Consider the following 12,868-nt stretch of genomic DNA (forward strand, 5'->3'; position numbering starts at 1 on the left):
TAGTAGCGTTTAGTATACCTATACCAGTATTCCAATACTGGAGTACACAATTTTACCATGTAAAATTAAGTCTGGGAGAGGAAGATCTGAAAATCAGTATGGATCACCTGGTACGGGGAATACTAATTTAGTATTCCCATATGTACTTAAAATTCTAATTTGGTATTTTTCTGCCACATGTATACTAAAATGGTATACCACATATACTAAAATAGTATATGGGTATACCCAAATAGTATATGGGTATACTAAAATAATCCGGATTTTTTCTTCTGAATTGAAATTTCGATTTATGAATCTACTCCGGTTATCTCATCAGCTGAGTCAGCTGAATATTGTTATGCAAAAAATGCATAAATTTGCTCCACGTTATGGGCAACCGACAAAACTTACATGAAACATATACACGAGATCAAAATTCTTTTTAAATCTGCCAATGCACTGTGTAGCACAGTCAAAATTTTTTAGAAGACCTTCCAAAATTTTCGGGGCAGATTCAAAAATAGATAGAGGGAAATCTTAAACAAACTTAAGATATGCATTTAAAAATATTTAAAAATAAAAATACTTGGAACATTGGGCTAGCCTGTGGAATCGCATTATTTATTAGTATTATTGTCCTGTTCATTGTATTGTCTGTTCCTGTTATACATTCATGTATAACGACCGTTTAGCTTATTGCTAATGATAACTTAATCTAGGGCACTCTGCACATTGGTTGCGAGACAGTTTTCTTTCCACGAACCGTGAAAGGTCATCTAAAAACAAATGTGTAATATTTTGCGTAAGAGTACCAAAATACGTACCTCACTCTTTACAACAGGTAAACAAATAAATTTACGACCACCTGTTCGACCGAGCTATCAAACTGGAGGGGGAACATTTTCGCTAAGAATTTTGTTAGCGTTTAATGTCACCGATACCTATCATGCAAACTTTTTCGACCTCCCCAGAGGCGACCTCTACCATTACAGGGAAAATCGATACTGTGAAACTTTCCGCAAGGAACGAAAACAAAGCAGCCATTAGACGATGTTCTCGCTCGCTAGTACGCAGCACGATTCAATCGCACCCTGGTGTCCTCCTTGCCGGGTAGCTCAGTTTGTAGCCAGTTTGAACAAAGTCCATCGGCGTTTTTTTTTCTGTTCGCGTGTCTTTCATTTCCCAAGCGGCATTCGATACATTCATCGCTTATCCTTACGCACACGTTCCACATTCCACGCAGGTCGCAACATACTACTCTGGCGCCGAGGGAGTGCCGTCGTAACGGCGGCCAATCTTATCATTACCCGCGACACACGGTTCAAGCTGCTCGAGGGCTACAGCTTGCAGATTAAAAACGTACGCCCGCAGGACGCCGGGGATTACAATTGCCAAATCGGTGACCACGACAACCGGGATCTGGTGCACACGGTCGAGATACTGGTGCCGCCCTCGGTGCGCTCCAACCCGGAATCCGGTCACGTCACCGTCCGGAAGGGTGGTACCGCGACGCTCGAGTGCAAAGCCTCCGGCAACCCCGTACCGAGCATCAGCTGGACACGGAAGGTAAGCACAAACGAAAATTCCGTGGAAAATCATGTTTTCCCCAATCGCCTCCATTTGCTGATTTCCGATTCTGGCTTTTTCTGGTCTTCCCGTCTTCCCGCAGGATTCGATACACGGCTCGCCGCATCTCTCCGAGGGACCCACACTCACGCTGGAAAATGTGAACCGGCAGGACAGTGGAACGTACCGGTGCTACGCAGACAACGGCATCCGGGAGCCGGTCTTCGTCGACATGCAGCTGATTGTCCTGTGTGAGTAATTGATTCGGCCCATGCGCTACGCTGCGACATGCTCGCCTCCGAACAACTCCAGGCCCGATTCCGGCCGGAAGCAATCAGTCACTAATTGTGAAATGATTCGACAAAACACACCCGTACTGCCGGGCTATCGTGGGATTCGTTTGTCGTTTGGCGACACCGGGTCCACTGCGTTGCTCTGGCCCGGGGTACCATTATGAAGTTCGGGCTTTGCCGTTACCAAATCGCATGCCCATCCGATCGAACCAGATTTGGATTGGATTAAAAATACATTTCTCAATTATTCTCCAATGAATCGTCGGAACATGGCCGACGTTAGATACGGGAGGTAGCGAGTTCGCTTTTTCCGGTCGATTTTTTTTTATTTTTTGGTGTTTCATTAAGATTACAAATGTTTCATGTCACAATAACCAGCAGAATGTCGGTTTTGTGCAACCACACGCTTTTTTAAGTCCGTTTGCAATGTAACTGCTTTCTTTATTTTAGTTTTGATACTATCTGCCTCTTTTAATTAAAAAAAAACGAATTAGAAGTTAGTTTATGTTATTAAACTTTCAAAAAATCGTAAATTGAGTAAACGTTCCTTTCACTTCCATATGAATTAAATTATTGCTTTTTATCCTTATCCCATTTTACAGGGTTTTCCATACGAAATGGTGAATTAACAAAGATTTCTGGATATTTTTGTCATGTTGAAAAGAAATATTAAAAATAGCAGTAGAAGTTTTCCACCACCACTCGCTAGATCGATTTGATTCTATTCCAAGCCTTCTCAACTCACACATGGGCCAAGCTTGTTGATAAGATAAATGAGTAATTTTGCTCCGGATTGATCGAGAAAATGGCGAAATATTTCTCGGCTACTACCTGCTTGGCTTCAACTCTAAAATAATACAGAAAAAGCTCTGAAATTTGAGAAAGACTCTTCCACTACTACCTCTACATAGCCCACTTCAACCGAGAAAAGCATCCAGAAATGAACGTAACTTTCACCGCTAAACTGGAAACCCCTGTAAAGATCTTCAACCTAGCATTTCATGCATTTTATGTTTTATAATGTATGTATTTTATTACGTTTAAATAAGAACGTAACCTTCCCTCATGTCAGCAGGCCTTCGTTCGAATTCCCGCACAGACACGTTTTGCTTTTTGTGGGGCGAGAAAACTCCAGAACCTGTTCCCCGCAAGCAAGCGAACTGATCATAATAATTGTATCATAGCACTGCACTCATGCTAATCGCATTAAGGGTCGAGAAATGAACCACCGACATGTTTTGCGTCCGAAACAAAGAAAACGATACACTAACCGGTTTGTGTAAAAATGGAGTGTGCTACTTCTCGGAAGCGGCACTTGGGCCAATTTCAGTGAATGTGCCACAAAAACCCGACCGGTTGTTTTCCTCTACCCCGGTTCCTGCGAGCTGATTTTGATGGATTAAACTGCTGCCTGTTTGATAAATGTATGTTCTTCTCCCGTTCTTTCTCGCCCCGACAGCACCGCCGGAAATCACGGTCGAAAAATCCTGGGTACACGCGGGCGAAGGATACGAGGCACAGCTAGTCTGCACCGTACACGGAGATGCTAATCCAGAGGTAAGCTCGTACGAAAATATACCCAACCTCGACTGCACACGGTCGTTCCAGGTGGATGGAACGCGGAGAATGTGTTCAGCCTCAATTTGAACGTTTTTTAAGCTCGTTAAAACAAGGTCTTAAAATGTTTTTATTTTCCTCCCTTTTATCTGATTGGCTGGGAAGATGGCTGCGAAACCTGCATTCGGCCAATCTCTAACAATCATGTTAAAATGATTAGAACGAATTTGGTTAAGGCAGTGCACAACGTGCACTTTAAATGTTCTCTAATCACGCTTTCTTTAATATCTCCGAGAGCTAGACTCTTTCTCCGAGATCGAAGATCAATGATGTTAATATTCTTAAAGAACTCCAACCAGCTTTCTCATCTCAAAAGAACACAAAAAGAACACGTAATGCAACCTCGCATGAAAGGGAACAAGTAACACGGTAGCACCGACCGGCAGTGCTGTGCAAGTGCGCTGCATAAGTCCGTAGTCACCCGCTTGCATAATGCATTCGGCAAAGCAGCACTGAAAAATGAAACCAATAAATCAATCTCACTGCACCCGCTGCGGGCCGCTTCAAGGTCGGTAATGATGCCGGAAAATGGCGCACCCGGGTTCGCTTTCCCGCAACTAACACCAACCGTGCACCAAAGAACAAGTGCGATGCCGGATCGGTAAAATTGTGGAAAGCTCCCCTGCGTTGCGGCACGACAACGAAGGGAATACATTATCCGTAATGGAGTTGGGATAAAAGCGAATCTTCTGGAATAAAACCAGGGCGCAGGGGCGGGCGAAATCTTAAGCACACGGGGTGCAAGATGGGACGAAACATCGATCTTCCATCGTTGGTTTCTGATAATGGAAAAAGCTTTGGCCCAAAAAAAAAGCTCACACATCTATACGGGAAACCCTTTATTCTGCTTAGCAAAACATTATTGCTTATATGCTAATTAATGCGTTTTCTTTAATAGTGCTTTCAATCAAGTTAAAAAAGTGAACCTAAATGATTCAATATAAGATGGTTTAATCAGCTATCGGTTTATCGGATTATCTTCAGTGTCCATCAGCTTTGACTTAGAATATGCTAGATTTCAAACTAAAAACAATGAATTCTTGTAAAATAATAACCTAAGTAGCAATAAATACCCACAAATAACCTTCATTATGTACAAATATAGAACAATGATCTTATTTAACAGTGGGTGACTAATTTGTGAGACATACAACAAGCAAATGAGTAACCCTGTTAAAGTGTCGTATCGAAATCAAATAATGTTTCCTTGTGAAACATTTTAAATATCGAAACAAAATGGTCGAAAATGTTGCAAAATAGCATAATAAGCTGTAAAGTTACACATAAAGAGATATAAAAATGGTTTTAGTATTGACAATCCTGCTGGAACTTCAAATCATGTATTCTAAACATCAATTAAATTGTTGGTCCGGTTATCCGTGGTAATCAATCAACCGTGTCTCCGGCTGATTAAACGGCGTTCTACTAAACTATTTATAAACAAAAGTAGATTTATCTTTTAGTTTTGTTGTTCGACTTTATCAGGATTTAGACAACACAAATAAAACCCCAAAATTGCACAAATAAAACGATGCTCCTCAAGCATTTAAAGCATAAAATACAGTCGTATAAAACATCTATCTGAATAAGGAATTATGCTGATCTTAGCTAAAACTAACTTCGGCGCAGTAAATTCGGATCCTTCAAACAGATAATCCCCAATCGATCGCAACATTTTCCACTATTTAGTTTTCTTTGCATTACTCCTATCGCAAAGGGCGATGCCTGCGATTTCGATTCCACCGAATTGTGCACAGTTCGTAGCGCAACGAGAAGTTTGCGGGAACTGGGCAACTATTGATGGAAAACCATTATGCTGAGTAAAATTGAGTTAGGCGATCCATTTCCGAATTGAACCGAACTGTCAACTGTGCGGCAAGATAGGAAAACGATTGGACAAGAATCGACCCGTTTTACAAAACTAACGCTTGATTACTTACTCGTCTCGGGATGGGGGCTTTCGCTTCATTCATTCACTTTTTCTTTCTTTTGTTAGGTTATGTGGTACCAGGACTCCTTTCTGTTGCATCCCAACGACAGACGAACGATGGATACGCGCGGTGAAAAGCACTATCTAACCGTCCGGAACGTTCGAGCATCTGATTTTGGCAATTATAGGTAATATTTCATAACTTCTTTACTGCGCGAGCTGTATTGGAAGGAATGAAATTTTATTATTCTTTCTTGAAGATTGAATTATTTCCTTCAAATACGAGCATCGAACGGGTTTTTTTTTTCAAACGGTTTTTGTATTGTATTACGTCTTTTTACTCCACATTCACTTACAGCTGCGTGGCGGAAAATTCACTAGGACGCGCCAAAAAGTACATCGAAGTATCGGGCCGGCCCGGTCCCGCTCAGTTCCATTCGCCGATGTACAGCAGATACCGGGAAATGTACAACCTAACATGGAGCATTGAATCATTCCCGCTGATAGAGGAAATAAGATTACTTTACAGAAAATTAATGGTAAGTAACTCGGTACCCTTCCCGAACATTCGCCCCAGTACTCGCTACGGTACGTCTTATCACCTCATTCGGGAACGCCATCCAAACCCCCCGCGGTGGTTGCATGGTTTGTGGTCGCTTAAGAAAACCGGTAAACTTATCTCTCTGCTACAAATTTATTCCCCATGCTACCAAGCGACTGTTTGCCGGGAATCCATGCTACTCGGCGTGCATTGCTATGCAATGCCATGCTTCACCTTTGGGAGAAAGTGTTTGCAACAGTGAGCGCACGAGTCTACTCGCTGGATGCTGGCTTCTACAGGGCTAGTATAATTTATTATGGCAAAGCAATGATTTCACGCTTTGCACCGTTACCGAACCACTGTGCCTCGCTTTTGGCTTTTGGTTATGTATTAGTAATTATTGACATTACTGCTGTTCGTTGTGCTACGGTTAAGTTTTCTCACACTAAACTTTGCAAACAATACGTTCAAAATTGTATTGAGATTCCTGAATCGAGGGACCGAGGAAATGACTCCGAATCGCTCTCTCGGAACATTCGTGTATCCTTTAAATCAAAGAATCAACGATTCTTGAAGAATTAAAGAATCATCAAAGATGCAAGGACACTAAGATTCTTCAAGGAGGTTCTTGAAGATTCTTGAAGAATCTTAGTGTCGTTGCATCTTTGATGATTCTGAAGAGTCTTCAGAGTTTCATTAACCTCAGAGATTCAAGAATCGCGAAGGAATCCTTAAAGAATCACTAATTTTTAGTCCCATATGAACCATCAGGGATTAATAACAATTTAAAATCTTCAAGAATCATCAGATGATCTTAAAATACGTTAGACTTAAATCAACGACAATCAAACAGACCGAGCGAATCGTCCTTGATTCACTGCTGATTCTGAATAGTCTTCAGAGTTTCATTAACCTTCAGAGATTCAAGAATCGCAAAGAAATCCTTAAAGAATCACTAATTTGAATCATCAAGGATTATTAACAATTTAAAATCTTCAAGAATCGTTTGCGCGCGTTAGAATAAAATCAACGACAATCAAACTTAACAGACCGAGTGAATCGTAATTCTTCTCCGCTTCAATTCAAAGCACAATTAAATCATCTTCTACGCTAACCAAAAGGGTGTGTGTTGAGAGAAAAAAGCAAGATAACAACCAATCCCCAAACAATAGCCAAGCCTGTCTAGACTTTTGCCCGAGCGTTTCGAACATCTTCATTAGCCAACCATTGCCGGTAGGCAAATCCCGTTTCATACCTCGTCAAATACATCCATCGAATATCGAATATTTCCTTCGTTTTAATTCGACTCTTCCCTCGGTTTTCTTTTTTCAATGCGCACCGAATGCAGATGAACGAGTCTTATCAACATCCGGGCAGATGGCACGACATCATCCTGAACCCACCGTCAACGAGATCGGAATCCTTTCGGCACATCATGACATACACCATCAAGGGGCTTGATCCGAACTCCGTCTACGAAACGATCGTGCAGGCGAAAAATCGCTACGGCTGGAATGAGGTAGGTGTTTAGCTTCAGTAAAACAATTTTAGTTATAGCGAAAAGGTTATAAAGCTTTAATTATCTTACAGGACTTCGTTTATGTAGAACGCTTATTTCAATGCACTGTCCGCGAACTTCAACCATTCACCATATCTGCCATTAAACGGCCGTAAAAAGCACTCAATTAGGATAGCAATTTGTGCCGATATGTTGTAATCACGAGCACCACCAGCTTCCAGCACCAAAGCGTAAACCATTTCAACCCTATCAGTTAATTACATCGCAAATAGAGAATTTGAATGCCACTCATTAATGGTGGAAAAAATGTAGATACATCAATTACCGTGGCGACACTTGAATTTACGGTGAAATTTCCTAACCGGTCACCGGCCAAACATTAGTGCTTGGTTGGTTCGTTACGACCAAATAAAGCAAAACAAAAAAAAAGCGACAACTCGCAACACTACCAGCGGAACCAATTGAGCAACCACAAAAATGAGCGATAAAATCCCAACCATAACCGCCCGTACAACGCGCGCATCGGGTTTACTTTGGCGTATTGTTCGAGTGTAATAAAAATGCACACCGGCTGAGTAGGAATACGCACAATCGATCTACCCCTCCCGTTCAAGCCGTTGCCGAAGTGTGTGCCCGATGGGGTCGAAATAATTTACATAACATTTTTAATTACCCCATTCAGCGAAAATGTAAATTATCGACGTACTCCAATTGGTGCTTTCCCGCACGAGAAAGTGGATAGGAGAGAGGGTTGGGGTGGAACGGGATTTTTTTCTCCTCCTGTGCTGTTTTTGGCTCCCCGAGTATTGTTGTGCTCGTCTCTCTTGACCGATTTTGCTACAATTTCCAACTGATAGGCTGATTAAAATTGATTGCACACTCGCATTTTTCGCTAACGAGATTCGGCACGCCTGCAGTGCACACAAACGGTGCTGCCGGTGCAGATGTGCGTATTTGTACGAGCGGCCACCCACGCCACGCCGGGTGGCGTAGAATAAAACAAAAGAGCGGGTGGCGTAAAAATCACAAATTAACAGCGAAACGAGGAAGAAAAATAGAAAACGATCGACTCACAGTGTCAGCGTCCATTCCATTCCAAGCTATTCCGCACAGCAATTGGAAACCGATGCGAGGCGCGTCGGTATTTGATCGGATTGTAGTTGGATCCACCACCACCCGCACAGCTGTACGGGCATGCGTGGCACTGTTTAATTACGTGCGACAGTACCGGCTCAACTGTGACGGTTCGGTTCGTGCAATTGCATTATCGCTACATCGAGCGAGACTACGGCGAAACAATGCATTTTCCGCCAAATTTTGTCACAGTAATGAAACTACCCGCCGTTGCGCATATGTAACCGATTAAAATGTGCCAATTTTCTGCTTTTATTAAATTATTTAAAATCCATTTTTTTTTTTTTTGGAAGGAATTTTATTTTTTCTCTCTCGTTTTTCATGCCCGTTTTTTTTTCTCTTCTCATTGCAGGTAAGCGACATTTTCCAGTTTTACACCCTCAGCACGGACATGCCGAACGAGGACGTGGAGCAAACGCTCGGTTCGACGGCATACGGCAACAACTACCGGGCGCTGAACCACTGCACCACGCTCGCGAGCGAACTAATCCCGGGCACGATTATACTGAGCTTAGCGGCGGCCGTTTGGCGATTGGTAAGCACATAAACACTTGCTCCGTAGTGTGTGTAGAGAAAATGGAAGGCTCCTCTAGATGTGTACTTTAATTTTTGCCTCAAGACACAAAAAAAATCCTTAGCGGCGGGTTTTTTTCTGTTTTTCATTCGGGAGTTTAGTTTTAATCACTATGAATACAAAACCAAAAGAGAGAAACAAAAAACAAACCACCATAATGTTAGAGTGTGTGAGTGTGTTAGAAAGCGCTACATGAGGCGGGACATTTAAACCATCCATAAACCAATAAGCCTGTCCATCTTGTCCATCTGGCCAGGGGCGTTCTTTGTCACGAATTTCTACTATTACTTACGTGGGGGAGACGAAGAGGAAAAACAACCAGTTACAACAGAACAAGTACGGTTAGATACAAACAAAAAATTACTGCATGATTCATGGTATTAAACATTTGTGCTCCGATGGATGGGAAAATTCATACGAGGCGCGTGCGATGAATGTTTCAAAACCGACAACAAACAAAAAAAACACACAAACAATTTTGTAGTAAAGCAAAAACATTATAAAACACACACACACAAACAAACAGAGGATTGTAATGTAGCATTGTAAGAGCATGTAAGTGTAGGGTAAGACAAAAATAATAAATGCCGTTTAACAGACGATTAGGTAAGCCATTCAAACGATACACCTGTAAAAGGAAAAGGAAACAAAACACACACAAAAGAAAAGAACAGGAAGCAAGTGAACGTAAAAATGAACGTACGTCATGAGTTGAAGCCAAAGACAACACGATACTGACGATGCTGCAGTAAAAAGGGAGAGCGGAATAAAAATTATTTACCACGCTGGCAAAATATAAATTCCCATTTCCTTTCGCCCAGTTTCGGGTGTATCTTGTCCACCGGAGAAAACAAAAAATATAAAACACGGTTGAGTAGAAGGCAGAAACCAAACCATAGCATTCGATTTGTTTCGACACATTTTGTGAGGCATAAGCAACAGAATAAAACAATGTAAATGTGAAATTAAGCAACCCGATCGAAGGACTTTACTGTAACTGTACATTAAGTTTTTATTTTTAAGAAATTACTTTACCGCATTGCGCAATAACTCGCTCTCGATCGAATGGGCGATCGGCTGCCTGCCATCCTAACCATGTAATGTACTACAGTACTACGATGAAAATAAACTTTATTTTACTCCAACTGTACACTGTACTGTCGAATGCTCCGGATTGATCTTGTGCAAGTGCCGAAATCTATCTTTTTTTAACTATTTTTTTTGACGTACGATCTATAAAATGTAATAATTATGCAAAGGCATTGTTTAACTCTTCAAAACGATAATTTATTATTTCCCTCAATGGTTTTGTTAATTTAAAAATTAAATTTAAAACAAGATGACGTCGTACTGCAATTATTTCTCTTGAAACTTTTACAATACAATTCTTTGACCATAAAACTAGAATTGTTACATGTTGTTACTGGTGGTTCCCCAATACGAACTTTGTCCAAAACTAACGAAACCCTCTTAGCCACGTTCGAGAAGACTCAAAAAGATTTTTAACCCCTTATGTGTGAAAGGTCAATGGAGGAGCCGCTAAAGTGACGAACTCACTATCGTAAAGACTATGTGCTGGTCACGTCATGACAATGACACCGGATGACCCTGCTCGTGAAGTCCTTTTGGCTCGTCGCATGGACATGGCCATTGGAGGTGTGATTAGCCCAAATTGAGAGAGAAAGACCGGGAGTTTGGATTGGCAGACGACGGCGCTCAACTTTAGACCGGTTTAGAGAACTCCTACAGCAAGTATCTTCCAATATATAGAGACGCTCTTTTGCTGCTTTTTGGAATGTATCCTTAATATCTTTTGAACAACTTTTTTGTTAAGAACTTTAGTTTTTTTTATTTTAGTCTCCCCTTGATTGAGGAAGGTAAATAGCGTCAAGATTTGGGCTTTTTTTTGGGTTACTGATTAGTTTTAAAATGTGTTGGATGTCGAGCACTACTTCATCAAGAATATTAGCATCCTTGACTTCCATGTCAGTATCCTGAAGAAAGGCCCTTTAGTAGTTGATGATCAGCAAAACGGAAATATTGAGATATAGTCACAAAGTGCAAAGTTCCTGAATTCCGCCACTTACATCATGAAGTTTCTCATATCAAGTGTGTGATCGCTTCGATGTATTAACTAAAGCCGAGTTTGACGCGTTAAGGATGTTCGTTTTACCGAGTATCGTAATTCTTCTCAGTGGCACTCCGATGTGATCAAAGGATCGTATGTAGGAAAATCTAAAATAGACGATAGTCTAACGTCTAAATAGACGATAACTTCGAGGCTTCGAAGCGGATTGACAGTCGTTCTCCAAGGATTTTTTTAGAACGCTTAGTAAAGATGAGATTCATTGCATTAACATTTATACTATACGCAGGCTGTTATACTAGTTATTGTGTATTAGTTAAATATTGGTCTTTTATATTACCAAGATGCCAAACTGTTCATTACACAGTAATCTGGGCCAAAAAAAAACAAACAAGCACATAAATGAATTTTCCCAAAATATAAACCAAAACTCACTTAAAGCATTATAAATTTATCAATCTGCTAACACAACTCCCATCGCTTTTAGAAGCGAAGGAAAGCGATTCTTCTAACTACGAAGCAAATCACTCAAAATGACATCCAAAGCACACAACCAGAAATTGGAAAAATAACCTTTTCTTTTTTCTTCCACCTCCATTTGTGAAAGCTTCCTTTGCTGGAAAGCTCCCTGGGTATTCATGTGGTTATTTTTTTTTCCCCCACCTCGTACACTTTGTATTACGCAGTACCAAAAGCCGCTTCGAACTTTCCATTTGATGCATGAAAATTGGAACTCTGAACCCCGCTTCCGGTGAGGTGTTGCAAAGTAGTAGTAGCACCGAAAAAATGGCCACACCAAAAAAAAACGTAAGCACACCAAACTCTAATGGATGGGATTTTTGCTATACTCGTGCGCTCTCGAGCGGCGAATGGCGCACAAACGTAAACAGCATTCACCACCCCGGCAGCAGCACAAACCATCCAAAATGAGTTAAGTAAAAATGGGAAACACTGAAATGAAATTTACCCATTCACCATGTGTTTCGTATCGCTCTTTGTCTTTCGGCTGCTCAGCAGTTCCGGCACCCAATATTTCCCTTGCTCTCCTCCTGCACGCCACCTCACTCGAGAACCGTTCGGGGTCTTTACGCTCCATTCTCGCCCTCGAAAAATGGGAGCAGCCGGCGAAAAATACATTCTGCTACAAGTATTGCGCAAACAGGCCCACTTCAAACCGCACCGTGCCGCCTTTCCGCCCCGCACAGTCGTTAAGGATATGAAACTTATAAAAACGCGGAAGAAAAATTACGCTCAACGTTGACCTGACGGGGCAGCGCGCCGGGAAAGTCGATTTGAGTTATGGCAAGTGAACCTCCAAGCCAAGCTTTTGTGAAGAATCACCGAGGCGGCTGTCTGTGAGGGTGTGTGTGTGTGTGTGTGTGTGGGGGGGGGGAGGGGCAGCGTGCTAAATGAATTGCAACGCCGTGCAAAACGCAGCACACTATTTGCTATTTGCTGGCGTACGTACTGAACAGATTTTAAATTAAACGTCAATGCCTAGCTACCAGCTGCCTTTGGCAGTTCACCTGTGCTGAAGCGATTTCGCGCGATTTTCCCGCGCCCGACGCACGCGGAACGGAAGCAACGGGAACCGAATGCACCGAGCATTCTCTGGAATGCATAAAC

The 12,868-nt window shown here is 41.8% G+C and overlaps 1 protein-coding gene across 1 annotated transcript in view; it reads left to right on the plus strand.

The window, feature by feature from the left end:
- LOC128310297 (protein amalgam-like) overlaps positions 1–10,290 on the plus strand; it is a 64,145-nt gene extending 53,855 nt beyond the window's left edge. Inside the window, exons 3-9 of the mRNA XM_053046902.1 lie at positions 1,226–1,548; positions 1,652–1,799; positions 3,301–3,398; positions 5,455–5,576; positions 5,747–5,927; positions 7,278–7,448; positions 8,935–10,290. Coding sequence (XP_052902862.1) covers positions 1,226–1,548; positions 1,652–1,799; positions 3,301–3,398; positions 5,455–5,576; positions 5,747–5,927; positions 7,278–7,448; positions 8,935–9,129 — 1,238 coding nt within the window. The 3' untranslated portion in view covers positions 9,130–10,290. The remainder of the gene's footprint in view (positions 1–1,225; positions 1,549–1,651; positions 1,800–3,300; positions 3,399–5,454; positions 5,577–5,746; positions 5,928–7,277; positions 7,449–8,934) is intronic.
- Positions 10,291–12,868: the final 2,578 nt, after the last annotated feature.

Source organism: Anopheles moucheti, chromosome 2 (genome assembly GCF_943734755.1).
Source record: "Anopheles moucheti chromosome 2, idAnoMoucSN_F20_07, whole genome shotgun sequence".
Taxonomy (NCBI): Eukaryota; Metazoa; Arthropoda; class Insecta; order Diptera; family Culicidae; genus Anopheles; species Anopheles moucheti.